The 15,323-nt window shown below is 37.2% G+C and overlaps 1 protein-coding gene across 5 annotated transcripts in view; it reads left to right on the forward strand.

Annotated features, from left to right (window-relative positions):
* The window catches only part of STARD3NL (STARD3 N-terminal like), a 36,201-nt gene extending 21,419 nt beyond the window's left edge, over positions 1 to 14,782 (forward strand). Inside the window, exons 2-9 of one of the 5 annotated variants that reach the window (XM_075418689.1) lie at positions 611 to 907; positions 3,711 to 3,788; positions 5,765 to 5,842; positions 7,543 to 7,596; positions 7,700 to 7,817; positions 10,406 to 10,504; positions 13,469 to 13,534; positions 14,342 to 14,782. In XM_075418689.1, the coding sequence (XP_075274804.1) occupies positions 683 to 907; positions 3,711 to 3,788; positions 5,765 to 5,842; positions 7,543 to 7,596; positions 7,700 to 7,817; positions 10,406 to 10,504; positions 13,469 to 13,521 (705 nt within the window). In that variant the 5' untranslated portion in view covers positions 611 to 682 and the 3' untranslated portion in view covers positions 13,522 to 13,534; positions 14,342 to 14,782. Of the gene's footprint in view, positions 1 to 610; positions 908 to 3,710; positions 3,789 to 5,764; positions 5,843 to 7,542; positions 7,597 to 7,699; positions 7,818 to 10,405; positions 10,505 to 13,468; positions 13,539 to 14,341 lie in introns of those variants that run through there. The other 4 variants (XM_075418688.1, XM_075418690.1, XM_075418691.1 and 1 more) reach the window with 4 other exon arrangements.
* The last annotated feature ends 541 nt before the right edge of the window (positions 14,783 to 15,323 follow it).

The raw sequence follows: 15,323 nt of genomic DNA on the forward strand, positions 1-15,323 counted from the left end.
ATTGCATTACCTTTAACCACTGGGTTGCATACAGTTTTTTCAGAGACACCCTGTCTGGCAGTGTAAGTTGTTGTAGCAGCTGAATTTATAGAGCAAGTAGTGGTGTATTTGCTTTATAGAATTGTTACTACAGTATCCAGGGTTTTTCATGGACTTTTAATCTTTTGGTTGTGTCAGCTCTGGGTGTGCTGTTAGCTGACACTGCCATTTTTCAGGAATTGTATGTGGAACTTCCTTTAAGTTGGCTTCCTACTGATAGCATTTAAGTCAGAATCAGAAACCCTGCAGATGCACAGCATCATGCTTTTTATTCATTCACATTTAGTGATCTCACTCTAACGATGTGGAGAATGGAGCCTTCTAAATCTAGATGGCCCTCCCTTATTCCTACCAATGTAACTGAATATTAATTCTCTTGTTTCACAAATCCTCTGAGAGGTGAAGAAGGCCTAGTTATATCATATTTCAGAAACAATTTTTAGAGCCCACTTGCCAAATTCTTTTAGTTGTCAGTTTGGCAAAAGAAGAGCTGACTTGGTAAGATGAAATTACCTACTGCAGTTCTGGGGTTTTGGTGACTAATGTATTTTGGTTTTGTTTGTTTGTTTAGAAATTCTTCCTGTATGGATCAGCCTTCTAGTGATGGTGAAACTGGAAGAAGACAACTCTAAGCAAACCCAGGATGAATCGGGTGACAGGTGATGCAGAAAATGCTCACAGTAGCAGTGTGGAATCCTGTCCTTCCTTGCGGGATGTCCACTCCATCAACCCAACGCAGCTGATGGCAAGGATTGAGTCATATGAAGGCAGAGAGAAGAAAGGCATATCAGATGTCAGAAGGACTTTCTGTTTGTTTGTTACATTTGATCTCTTATTCATTACCTTGCTGTGGATAATAGAATTAAATGTGAGTTGTCTTTAAAGTACCCTCAGACTTTATTAATTTATTTACTCACTTCAGAAGTGGTTAACAAGTTGCTCTTTTCTATCCAAAATTATATGCTATTTATATCTATTTAAATTAAAGCAGTTTCTTTTAAACTTTCATGAACATAGTATCTACTCAACTGCATCTGCTTTTAGTCATTAGGATACACGGTTTATTATCTTCTTATCATTAAACCTTTTGATGTTCCTATAGTCTATGAACCATGCTGAAGATACCATTGGAAATCCAGTGAACTTTTCAGGCAGGAAGTAAACAAAAATGTTATTGTATCTCTTTGAATTTGGCAAGAAGTGTGAATTTTAACTGGATTTGAGAGTTTGCCTGCTGAGTAGCTCTAAGTCAGTGATATTCCTCTGAGGCCTTAGTCCTTGGAAAGAATTCCAATGGGCAAAGCCTTTTTTTTGCTGTGTTGTATTTTCTTTGAGACAAACTTAGTATGATATACGTTGTGTATGGCAAGGTGCATTTAAACGACATAAACTCCCACAGTTGCTACCTTCTAACTCCAGCATTTGTAATTTGGAAAAAAAGGCAATTCTGAAATTTCCAGAAAGCAATAGGAAGCTAATTTGTTACTTTTTCGTAAATAGCATCTTAGTTCTTGACCTGGGTTTTAAGCTATAATCTAAAGTATGCATTTGAGAAAGGACACGTAGGAAAAATGGGAGGAATTCCTTTTCTAGACAAGGAAGATTTTGAGTAAACATTTTTTGTCTGCATTCCTTCACAAGATAAATAACCTTGGTTATTGATCTGACATTATGACGTTTCAGGAGCTGACTGTTCAAGTAGTTCATTGATACAGTGAAAAATACGCTTTCCGATTTAATTTTAGTAAGCAGACTTTGCTTGCCTGAATGCTGTAATTTTGAGACTAGACTTCTGTTGCCTCTCTAGGTGTTATATCTGTGTGTAAAGTCTCAGGAAAGAAGCATAGTGTTCTGATGCATTTCTTTTTTTAGGCCAGTTTCTTAACAGCTTGTTCAACTAAGAGGAGCAGAATCTGGGTTTATATCTCTTGTCAAGGATTCCGGGTACAGATTTTCATATTAGTGCTCTCAGAATATTTAGACTTTTAGACAGTATAGAAAATATTTTCTGTATAGAAAGTGCTACCAACTCACGATGTTTCATTTTGAATGCTGGAGATCCTAGCAGTTTTCTTTCTGAAAAGCTTTGTTTTAAGGAGAACATATTATGAAGCAGAGTTCTGTACTGCCAAATAGCAGCAAGAATGAAAAACAGTATTTTGTCTTTGGAAGTCACAATATTAGAAGTCATCATTTGATATCTGGGATCTGACACATGATTAGGTTTTCTTATTCTCTTTTTTAAATTAAGTTTTGTTCATTGAGAAGTCAAATAGCACTGCATTAGAACTGTCCGTCACTGGTATGTAAGTAATGGGACTTCAGAATTGCTGCCAGAGTTCCTGTAAGTATTGTTTTCCCTCTGCACTGTTATCCAGTGTGCTTAGGTGTCATTTATTTTTAAACACTTCAGGGAGTAGCTCCATGGCAGTTGGAGCAAATCCTAAATCAAGGCTGTCCTGGTTCTCTGTTCATCCTGATGTCAACATCGTGCTCATGCAGCCACACAGTGAACAGCTTGGAGGGGGTGAAGCTCATCTTCCTTGTATGTGCTGGAAACAGATGATCACATCTGATGCAGCACAGCAGCTAAGGGGAAGCTATATTTAGAAAGTTGTTTGTCAAATAGAGGGGAGGGATAGGAGAAGAAATAGATGAAATTTGGAGTTGGAGTGAATAGTCTCGGGAAAACACTGTCAGCAGTATAGTTGGGAAAAGTGTGGAAGCGTCTAGACTGCATTGCGTTGAGATGGAGAGCATATGTTGTTGGCATGCTTTGGTACATCCTCTCTTTAAAAGGATGACAGTAGTCAAACTCAAAGCCTTCTGTTGGTGTTGTTTTCCAGTGCTTTATGTAACTATTTAATGCAGTGCTTAATTGTTGAATTTAATATTTAAAAACAATAGGGTATGCACACTAAGGTTTTTTGCTCCCAACTAAGATATATACTTCTCTCACTCTCTGACCCCATATATGCTAAACGATTTTCTTACTAACCCAGTTTGAACAGGAAAGTGACAAATCCTTCCACTGGAAGGAAACACAGTGGCTAAGGAAGATGTAGTTTTGAATCCACTCAGGCAAATAAAGAATTAAATTTGAGCATTAGTTATTTGTAGGAGAATGGTCTAATAGTTGCAGCTTCTGTGTTTTTTACAGTGGGATTTTTTGCTTGGCTCTCTTAAAACAAATAGTATGTGTGCTGATAAGGAAAATGTCTGGAGTATGAATTCAGTTCCTGTTTTGTTTCTTATTTGCTAACATGTGACAAACAGGAGCTGGTTTCTGGGTGGCTTTTTGATCAGCTGTTTTGGTCCTCCTTGTGAAACATAAAATGCTCTGTGAATTTGTGTAACAGACCTTATGTTTAGTAATTTCTTCTTCCCTCAACAACTTGTTTGCTTTTATTTTGGGACAGTCTGAAATGAGCTTGCATAGGCCAGGTGATAATCCTAAATGTTTTCGCTTTGAAAATTCTGTATAATAATGACGAACGAATAAGGACACTAATCTTGAAGTTGACATTCTTAGCATCTATGTCCTCTGTACTTAGTTTAATGATCTTTTTGTACATCAGTGGGGAACTATTAATTTCACCCTTCAGATTTGCGTGTATTTTGGCTTCAGTAACTTTTGTTCTAAAGCTCTGTGTGTTGTTGTTTCTTTGTAGGTAAAAGGGGGCATTGAGACTACCTTAGAGAAAGAAGTCCTACAATATGACTACTCTTCTTCATATTTTGATATATTTGTAAGTGTTCTTTAAAAATAAAAAGGAGAAAAGCAGCAAAAGTATAGTTTTCCCACGTTCCTCGTTCCACAGATGTTCCCTAGTTGGAGTCCAGTGGAAAGTTGCTCTTTTCTTAATAATTTAAACCAGAAGGACTTGTGCCAAATTTCCCCTGTCTAGGGGTTGCCCAGTTCTGCTTTGACAGCAGGCTTATAGAGCCTGTGGATAGAGATGCTTAGGCACGCTTAAATTGCATCTTCTGCTTTGGGGGGCAGAAAAGCAGATAAAAAATTCAGTCAAGAATGTGAGACTGTTGTAACATAAGGTTAATTCATTAAGAGGACAAGACCAATAATCCTCCAGCTGTAAAATCATTTTGTTTAAACTGATGTTTTTGTCCTTCCACAGAAATAAGTCCATTTCAGTGAGGAGAGACTTGTTCCCAGGTTGGCCTATATGAGTCAGGTTTTTTTTTTTCAGATTTCTGTGTTTTAACTCAAACAGGTTTTTTGAACACTGCATTAAAACCAGATGACATGAAGTATTATTCCCCCTTTACCATGTATAAGCACCTTAGGCCCATGGGAAGAGCTCTGCTGCATTAGGGAATTTCTCTGTCTTTCAGCAACGCTGTAGTTCTGTAGTTGCAATGGATTTTGCACTGCATGGACCAAGTTACTGATCTTGAAGTAAAAGCTGTTTCTTTACAGTTCTTCTAAAGGGCCCCATGTTTCTGCAAGATCATTAATTCTACCAGATCTTGTTTGCCTGGCAGAGATGAGTTGGTTTGATATCAGTCATTTTACATTGATGATTATATCCAGAATCTCTCTTTGAAACTGCTGTAAAACCTATCCTTGCTTCTGCATTAGACCATTTGCTGTGTCAAATGGAATGAGGTATCAGGTATGAAAATTTCATAAGCTAGCAAACTATGCTACTTCTCCCTTTCTCTCTCATTATTTTTCTGGCAGATTGTCCATGATATACCTTACTGCAGAAAGCAAAAAATGTTATCGGTTGATACTCTGGAAATTATTTTGCCCTGTTGTTAAACCAAGGGTTAAAATAATAGACTTTTATTCCCTGGGAAGGGACTAGGTTATTGAATTCTTGGGCTTATACAGGATTTCTTCTGTTTCTACTACGCACCACTGAAACATACACGTTTGCATAAGATTAAATGGGTTCATTATACTTCTGGCCATGCCTGTCCTTGATTTCTCTTCATTTTGTAAGCGTTTTTTTCACATTTTTGAGATTCTGAACACATCTTTTAAAATAAGTTGGAGGCAATGTAATATCAAAGAATAAATCAGGAAATTGAGGGTTAGGGTCCCTGATTCATAAATCTTGTCTGTCTGATATTGATTTCATTTTCTGGCCTAGAAATACCATAACTTACCTTTCTTTGCTGCAGAATATTTGGAATGGCTTGCTGTTGCAGGTGTCCCCATAAAGAATAATTGATTATTGCAACATTAATATTTCAATAAATACTAAGAATTTAGTAAGTAGAAAATTGTTTTTAAAAATTCTTCTAATTTTCTGATTGCATTTGTGAAGTCTTTACAGTTTTTAATGATATTCTTGCACAGTAACGTACCACTAAGATCAGTGAGATGCACAGTGCTGCTCAAGGTATTTACTGGATTAACTGCATCCAGATTTAACTGCTTACATTCCAGTCAGGTAAAATGATCGTGAACATATTTTGTGTAGCTTTCTTATGTTTCTAACTTATTTGTGGAATTGCACATGCTTGCATATTTGAACCTATGTAGGCATGTGAGTGGTGCCATTTGCTTTACAAATGGGAAATTATGTTCTATTTCTGTTTTACAAGCACACATTCAAATTTGTTTCTCAATAACAGAACTTAGATGGTCCTGTTTTAAGTTGTTTTGTGAGCAGTTAGTATTTTCAGTGAGCTGAGAATCTTGTGGTTCATCTGTGTTCTGAATTAACCAATAAATATTTTTTTCCTTTCTCTATAGCTACTGGCAGTCTTTCGATTTAAGGTGTTAATACTTGCATATGCAATGTGCAGACTGCGCCATTGGTGGGCAATAGCTGTGAGTAGTAGCCAAGCATAACGGAGTTTTAACTAGAATGGATCAAACAGAGAAAATTTTAGATGCCTCTTAACGCTTGTATGTTAAGAATCATCGTGATGCTATATATAAAAATTCACTGTACACTAACAGATTAAAAACTTCTGTTCTGGAATATTTTCAGACAAGAATTTAATAGCACAGTGGTTGTGATCCTTATTAGGTATCATGTTAATACAAATTGAAGACTTATTTTGAATCCAGTATGGATGGCTAGTTGTAACTGCTTGTTACCTCTGACTTGTTAATTAATGTTTGAAATATATTTGCATTTGAAATAGTGAACTGCATTCAAAAAGAAGAATTAGCATTATTATACCAGAGATCCAGCTGTCCATTAACTCCCACATTGTTAGCTTTCTAGAGTTTTAGGTGCCACCCTTTGAGCACTAGCGCCTGTATTGCTTCATGCTCCAGTACAAAATGATGAATATGCATCGCTTCTTAGAAAGGAAGTTCTTGAGAACTGTAGGCAATCACAGTGGATTCAAGCAAAGATCTTTAATGCAGCTATACTGTGTGGATGAGAAAGAATGTAAAACTTGATGAGAAATTCATACTTCCAGTCAATATTATATGTTGTAATATAGTAGGCATATCGCTGGCTTAGTGCGTTGTAAAACTTAGACTTCTTTTCCCTTACACTGTGATAGGTGCACGTAGAATGTGTATAATTCTATTCAAGTGAGTAGCATGCAGTTTGCTTGATAGTCTGAGATTACATACCATGATTTTTTTGAAACTGTGTTATTAGCATGGCACAAGCACATACATAATAGTAACTGCTGCTTGTGTTTAAGTGCATGCCTCTCAAAATCCCTTACTCTTAGTTGTGTAGCTTTAGAATATTTCTTCCGATTATGTCCTCCAACTTGATGCGGTTTGTGAGGTGATGAGAGTGAACCCATCATTGTAGTAAGCAATTAGATATAGAAAGCTTCACTGAAGGTTTTGCAGAAGCCGTTAATGTTAAAATCCTGTCTGTGCTTACCAGAAGCTAGTTAGGTTCTGCTGCTATTTAAAGAATTGCTGGACCCAAGTGCACTAATAAAGTTAGAAGCCTTGCACTTGTCCACTGCTTTTTTGGGGTTTGTTTTTTTTTTCAGACGTTTTATGCAGCCTGCCATTTTTTAAATGTCAGGGAGTATCAAGTCTTCAAAGTGATTAATTTTTCACAGTAACAGTACGTGAATTAAAATATTAATTCAGTTTCACTCCTGCAAAGATGTTTTGTTATTTGAAATGGACTTTTTGATTTGGATGGTAGTGAAAGGCATTTAGAGCAATTGCTGTTGACTTTTTCCCAAATACATAGATAGATTTATTTTTATTTTTTTTTTAAGGGGTTTGGTGAATAAAATACTGTATCTTCATTATGCAGTAAGATCACAATTTATATAACTCGGCATCTGTGTAGCATCTACACTGCCTATCTGCTGTGTGGAAATCGATATTTGGGGATGTCCGTATTAAAAGTTCTCTTTATTAAGGAGGTTATTTTAATAACACTTTAAGTATCATGCTTGTTACGTTTTATTAATCTATGATCTTGCTGTTGTTAAATATGGTAAATATTTAAAGTTGCAACTGATAAATAATGGCAGAAGTGAGAAAGTAAATCCGTTTATTAGTCTTAACTGTTCTTACCCTGTCTCTTTCAGTTTACAACAGCAGTGACCAGTGCCTTTTTATTAGCAAAAGTAATTATTTCACAGGTATATATTCCAATCAAATGTTTGTTTTAGTTTGTTGTTTTCTTGAAAGCAAGATTTCTTCAGGGTAATTTCTGTAATGTTGTGTGGTTTTGTTTCTTTCAAGCTGTTCTCACAGGGTGCTTTTGGCTATGTGCTGCCCATCATATCCTTCATACTTGCCTGGATTGAAACTTGGTTCTTAGACTTTAAAGTGTTACCACAAGAAGCTGAAGAAGAAAACAGTAAGCTTTTGATATTTCCCCTCAATCACTGCAGTTGGCAACATTCAATACCATGTTATCTGGCAGAAGAACGCTTTTTTCAGCTTCTCAGAATCTGATGTGCTGTTGGAACAATTAAATAATATGGTATAATTTTTCTTTTTCTGGGAAGAAACATATGCCTTCAAAGAAGTGGGTTTTTAATTAATTTAGGGAGGTAAAGTTAAGAGTTAGAAGGGCCAAATCAGCAATTTGTCAAGCACTTGGGAACGTATATAATTTTGTATGCCCAAGATGTGAAAATTTAACTGACTTGGGCTTGTAAAATTTTGTTTTGTGGGCACTGTGTAGCGTAAGTGTCTGGTTCCTCTTTTAGGAAGAGTAGACACAACAGCTAACTCAATGTCACTCAGTCTTCTTTTGAGGTGGAAAAGGGAAAACAAAGAAGTATTATGGAGAGTCTGCTTCATGCACAGACAGAATGAGACCAGAGCAAGCATGAATTTCTGCCTCTTGAAGATGAGGTAGCAGGTTATCTGACGCTCAATGTATTGAACTAAATGGAGGAAATCCATTGATTAGTTGAAAGAGAATATTGCTCGAGTGGTGAGGAAAAGGAAGCATCTGCTACAGATGTGTTATTAGTTTCAATTGCATTAGAGTCATTATATAGCGAACCTTTTATTTGTGCATCACTCTCTGAAATACAGTCTGAAACTGTTGGAAGGGCATGTTTGCCTGTTACGTAAAAATGAAAACTTTACACGGGCATGGATGCCTCTATTTTTCTTAGTGCTCTGAAATGCAGTCTTTCTACTTTCATCCCTTCTCTCCTCTTTTCCACCACCCTAAGGAGGAAGTTGATTAAATGAGTACATCAGGTTTTTCCTAGAGAAAGGGAAACTTAGGGTACCTTTTTTTTTTTTTTGAAGGGTTGAGGAAATACAGCTGTATCACACTTTTATCGCAATAGATAAGAAATCTAACCAGTTTTGAGACTTTTGAATGTTTTCTACTGAATATTCTTTGACAAAGTATTTGATACATACATACGTAAACACTTGATTATCATATTCATAAAGTTGAGTTGTTACTGGGAAATCCCTGTGGGATTCAGTGATCCTTTCTTTTTCTTCATCCCTTGAAATAGATGGTATTTATTTAAAAATATGTGCTTTTTATTTGAACTCTGCATATTTCCCAGAAACACAGGGTTTCACTGGAAAATGTTGGTTTTAAGCAATTAAGCCAGACAAATGATAGGTGTGTTTGTATTGTGTTGTGTGGTAGCATGTATATAGTGCCTTATCTGCTCTTAAATCTAGGTAGATAATGAAGCCAGATTTTAATATTTTTTGCTTTTTGACTAGGTATTTTTCTATCCTGTCTTTAGTGGGAGTGGAAACTGACTTTTTTCCACCTTACTGTTTTGGTTTTTTTAAAAAAAATAAACCAAAGAAATCCACACCACTTTTCTGCATACTGCAACAGTGCTCATAATTTGGAGATGTTTTGTTTGTAACTTAAAAAAAAAGCAGAACTGTCTTTCCACTGAAGATTTCCAGCTCTAAAAGTTTCCTTTTGTGAGCAGGATTTAAATCTAAAGTCCACCCAGTATATGTCTTCTAGTATCTTGTGACTCATTGTCAAGTTTGGAGACTGACCTTCCTCTTTTGGACAGAGTGGAAATATAAGTAAAATAGTTGTCTCCTATGGAGACATCATAGAATCGTAGAATAATAGAAACATAGAATCATTTAGGTTGGAAAAGACCCTGAAGTTCAATAGTTAATAAGACAAATTGATATGTAGAAATAGTAGTTTGAATTGGAAAGATTTTTTTTTTTTAATAACTGTTGGCTGCCTCAGATAGGTCTCCTGATTCAGTAAAATATCAAGGATTTCTCTTTTCCACATCAGTCTTCATGTGGCAGAGAGTAAAGGATGGAAGTTAAATAGCCTTATGTTGACCTAAAATGCCATCTTTGACCTGTTATTATCAGAAGACTTCTTGATGGCAGTAAGGATGAGATGAATTAGCTTCTCTCCTAACCATGTTTGGTTTTTTTGTCCTGTATTAAACATACTAGAACAGCCCCATGTCATTTCCAAATCATTTTCCTGATTTTAGATAAAGTTGAGCCAAAAGGAGTTGAATGTTGGAGTAACTAGGTATGTTGAGACAGAGACATGAAAAGAAGCCATTAATGAGGAGTCTTACAGTGGCAAAGTGAGAAAATAATTCATTTCATTATGTGTGGCAGCTCACTGTCATCAAAAATATATTTCAGAGTTTTAGTTAGCGAGTGGATATTGATGAATTTACACATGGCATCCTAATCATGCAATTGCACACAGTAGAATGAAGGATTCCTTAATTTATGTGTACAATACCTCTGTGTTGCTGGAGTCTGTCTCCATAGCTACCTGAAGTTGTATAGAAGACATAAATGTTAGTTTGCTTTTTTTCTGAGATATTTGTTTATAGAAGTAACTTGTTAGGAATGCTAATATAGTAATATCAATCTTTAAGATTCTTCATCAATACTTGATCTCTAAGATGCTATGTGATAGCACTGAGGATTTGTGGTTTGTTTTTTTCCTTTTAGGATTTTTGATAGCACAGGATGCTTCTGAACGAGCAGCTCTTCTTCACCCAGGAGTCCTCTCTGATGGGCAGTTCTATTCTCCTCCTGAATCTGTAGCAGGTAGTTATGTTCACGTAGTATTTTTTGTATTGACATTAAACTCCTGCATATTTCCCCACCTTCAGAGGGTAAGGCAGGGGAAGGGTGGAGCGAAAAAGTGTGTTTTCCGTTTTAAACAAAAGGTGTACTTTACAATCCTAAAATGAAAGATTCTTTTTCATTCAGTAATTCAGTTTAGTTACTACCTATCAGATGAATTGCAAAACAGGTAGGTACTGGGGATTCTGACATGCCCCAAAGGTGTTAAAAACAAGGTAGGTCTGAAAGAAAACAAGACTGCAACTGAAAGGGGGAGGTTATTGTTTGTTTTCTGCCACTGATGATCCTTATGGATCCCTTCCAACTTGAGCTATTCTATGATTCTGTGATCTCTTATCTGTTAGCAATAGTGTTTATGCAGCGATGTGCTATTTAATCCAGCCTAAAGTTGGAGCCTTCTAGTCTCTTAGGATAGACAGTGAACCTGAAACTGCTCTAAAGAAAACTGAAATTTCAACGAGAGGCTATTTTCCTTTCTCATAACAAAAAGAAAAAGCCCTCTGTATAAAAAGGCCAGCCGTGTGGGTATATTAAACTGAGGGCAAGTATTAATTACATCAGAACTCTGCATACCATGTGCTTTGTTCTAGTTGAGGTATGAGCCGAGTAAGCCAAAAAATAAATGGAAATACTGCATGATTTAAGAATGTGCTTGCAGGCATTTCAAGGAGAGGAGTAATTGTTTTATGGGTTGAGTGGATTTGAGTTATTTGAGGACGCAGTGTGAACCTCCAAATTCTATGTCAGTCTTTTTAGCCTAAAATGTAAACCTCTTCTGTAAAGATGTGCTGTATTATGCAATACATTTAAAATATTAGTATCTGCTAATTGCTACAGATAAGTTTGCCTATCTTGCGTTACAGAGTTTTACATGTTGGTGGTATTTTTCAGTTTAATGGCTGTCTCTACAGTTGCTGAGCATCTTTGCATAATGAATGACTTAGAGCTCCATCTAGGGATGATGAAGCATTAACACAATGTCGAGTATAACAATTTAAAGTGAAAATGTAGTTTAGTTAAAGCCGTGAGTCTATCTTGAGGAGTAATGATTGGAAGTGTTGTACTGGATTCAGCCTGGGATTTTTTTGGCAGCGTGAGAGGAAGTGTAAGTGCAGCTACCATGTTTTGCTTGGCAGTTTGGCTGGGTCAGTGCTGCATGTGCAGTGGGCTGTTGTGCCTCAGCATGTGTGTGGTGACTACAGGTAGATGACGGGGCCATTGCTTTCAGCTTATCGAATGGCTGCTTGTCACCTGGGTTTCAGTAACAGCTCACATGCCTTCTAGTCGGTCCTAACTGCCAAGTAAATTTGTTTAAGCACCCTGTCTGGGTATGAGAAGCAAAAGAAACAGTCAAATGAACATTCGAACTAAAACACACAGATGCTGCTAGTCACAAAGTACTCTGGAACTGTTAGATGATGTACGGTCAAAATAGGTCACAATTAAAAACATTTTCTTCAAAAGTCTGCATTTCTTTTAGTTAAGATAAACTATGGATTGTTCTAAGAGAGCAATTTTTGGTCAATTTACCTTACATATTGATTGGACAAATATTTAGAGATAAACTATTCCAAATGATCACGCAGAGGGGAATAAACCCTTCTGCTGACATGAAAACATGTCTAAAAACAAATCTTTGCGGTCAGGAGGTGACATTTAAAACAGGCTCTGTTGGAATTTTGCAGCATATTTATCTTTTAATGTCTTCCTTGAAGATGTACCATGTCCAGGTACATACCCCTTTCCGTCCACTTCTTTCTGAGGGTTCACCCTTCATCTTCAACATTAGACTTGGTTGCCAAGCAATTATTCTGGAGGTAGTAAGTGGAAAATTAGCCTGGATAGAGTAAATTTCTACAGTTTCTGTATAATTAGTGTTTCAAAATGAAAGGCAGATACGCTATTCCAAGAAAGGAAAGGACTTCAGAGTAGTTTGGCCTAAGAACACCTCTGTTTTCTCACTGCTTTGTGAGAGGGAATGTGGGTCCATAGTTCAGCTTTAAATTAATGGCAGAAGCCCAAGTAGGTCTCCCACTCCTTTCATCAAAGACAGTTCTGTACTCACCTTTTTTTTTTTTTATCCCCTGTGGGGGTCTTACTTAAACTGCACAAGACATGGCATGATAATTTCCTCAGTCATCCCTGACAAGGACTGACTGCCACCTCAGATATGGGCAGAGACGTCTGCGGCTTGGATTGGATCTCCAGATCTACGAGTCAGCGCTACTCACCCTACTTGTTTGGTATCTTCTTGCTCTCCCTGAAACGACTGATCTGTCAAGCTGCCTTCCTGCAAAGCGGTGTCTGCAGCAGGAGCTGTCTCTGGGCATGCAGCCCTGCGACCAGCTAAGCTTTCTTTCTGGGGCCTTCCAGGACTTTGTCACAGCAGAGAGCTGAGAGCAGGCAGGGGATGAGGAGAAGGGAACTGGGCAGGGAGAGGCAGAGGGAGCTGTTTGTTTTCAGGCTTAGAGTGAGCCAGCCTCTTGCCAGAAGACTAGAGGCAGAAATTCTTAATTTGTAAAGTAGTATTTCTGGCTGCTTTGGAAGTGTCTTCTGAAGTTATCTTCCAAAGGGCAGAATGTAGCAACTGGGAAAATCTGCTTGTCGGTGAGCAAATGTGGAGTTATTGTCCTGTGTTGTAGTGAAAACTTGAAGTACTTGCTAACTGAATCTGTTGACAGGGTAGGTATTTCAAGAATGATCCCAGTCCTGGGTTTTGGGTTTGATAACTGTTAAAGAAAACCTTCAATATGTATAACATCTGAAAATACAAGAAATCTAAAATAAAAACTAAATATTTTTATGGGAAATAGTTGCTTTGAGTTGCCTTTTGATGAGCCATTACCAGTGGTGGTCTGCTTCTTTCTTTTTCTTTTTTTCTTCTTCTCTCAGCTGATCTAATAGCATTCTTGTCTTCCTTTCGAGGATCTGATGAAGAATCTGAAGAAAAACAGGACAGTGAAAAACCGGTTGTATAGCAAATACGAAAAAGTAGGTAAGTGCCTAGAACCTGAATATTCCTAAAAATATTTTTTTTCTTCTTAGGTTCTTCCCAAATAATTTGAATGGTGGGCTAACTCTTAGCTCATCATCTTTGAACTCGGTCTGTCTGTCCTAACAACCTTCAAGCAGGAAAACTTGCCAGGCTCTGGAGACCCTGTAGTTGGGGTCGTCTGCTGCTGAGTTCTGGTTAACGCGGGCTCAGGGGTCTGAGGGCGCTGGTCTGGATTATAGTGTGAAAAGCTGCAGGCTCGGGATGGAACACCTCCAGCATTTATTTGTTGGCTGTCCTGGAAGGGACAATGGTGGACCAGATATGTAAAAGCTCCTTTTTTTTTTTTTTTTGGAAGTGAGGAGAGATACTTATTTGGGCATGGCAATACAAGAGTGCTAGGAAGAGATTTTCTTGTAGGTTAAGTCTAGGGCAAATACACTCACCTTGAAGACTGCATGGGCAAAACTACTTCGATTTTTCCCCTTCTCAGTCTGTTTAATACTGAAGATGGGTTACATTAGAGCAGCTGGGTCTTAAGATTTTTATAGTGTACTTTGATTAAATATGAATATAATTTCCTTATTTTGGAAATGGCTTCATTTACTTTTGGAATTATCTTGTCCCATGCTTTCACTCCACCACTGATGGCAAAGCTCAAGATAGGTGAGGTATCAAACGTTCATGAAATCTTCTAGTGCTCGTCTGGAAGAGTGGATGACCTTTTCTTTTCAGCCTCCCCATTTTCAATATCTGTTGTCTTGAATTGCATCTTCGTTCATCCTGACTTCTGTAATCTGTTACAGAAAGAAAATCTCTGAGGGAAGTTGTTGGGGTTTGGAAACTGGCAACAGAGTCTATGGCTGACTTGCTGGTGGAGCTGCTGATGGGAGAATTTATTCAGTAGAAAGCAAAGGGAATGGTTCCCATGTACTGTAATACCTCACAAAGATGTACTTTGTTGACATATGTATATTAGGTTGCCTCCCAGGTGGTATGAAAATATTTGTCCATGATGTATTATTATTGAGTGATTCCTGAAGTTGATCTTCTAATAACTAGGTAATTACTGGAAAGTGTTGTCTTGTGTAGCTAATCAAGAGACTGGTAATATAATGAAGTAAAACTTCTCTATGGTGGAAGTATATTTAATGATTGTTGGGACTAAAATGTAAAATTATTTTATGTTACGGCAAATTTGTCATTAGTTTTATGTTTACTTTTTTTAACTCCATGCATTTTCTTTTTTTAATGGATATGTTCACTTTCTAAAATAAAAATGTTAAAACATAGGTAATGCATTATGATGTTTGTTGCATTAGCAACTGAAAATCCGCATGTGCTACTGCTTCGTTTCTGTTCGGGTAATGAGGATTCCAGTTTGCACAGATTTTGTGCGAAATGTATTATAGCGCAGTTTCGCTGCCTGTAGGCAGTGGTAGTGGAACATCATTTCTTTGTTGCATATGTGGTATCAAAAGGATGCAAGGAGCTTTTTGAAATAACTTAGTTCCCACTCCTGTACTGGTGGTGGATGTTCTTCAGGTTCAAGGAGGAAACTGGAGTAAGTGAGCCTTCCCAAACGCTAGTATTGCCCCAGGAGTGAAAAGAAGGCAGTCAATTGTTTGATTTAGGTGTGTAAGTATAAAATACTTATTTTCAGATACAGATCTTAAGTGTTAACTGATGGTTGATGAAAAAAGTTTTAGGTAACAACTAATTCCTACCTAAAGGGGAGTGTAAGTGTTGTCACTTTCCTTATATAGCCGTTAGATTTTATTAGCAACC

Source organism: Opisthocomus hoazin, chromosome 4 (genome assembly GCF_030867145.1).
Source record: "Opisthocomus hoazin isolate bOpiHoa1 chromosome 4, bOpiHoa1.hap1, whole genome shotgun sequence".
Taxonomy (NCBI): Eukaryota; Metazoa; Chordata; class Aves; order Opisthocomiformes; family Opisthocomidae; genus Opisthocomus; species Opisthocomus hoazin.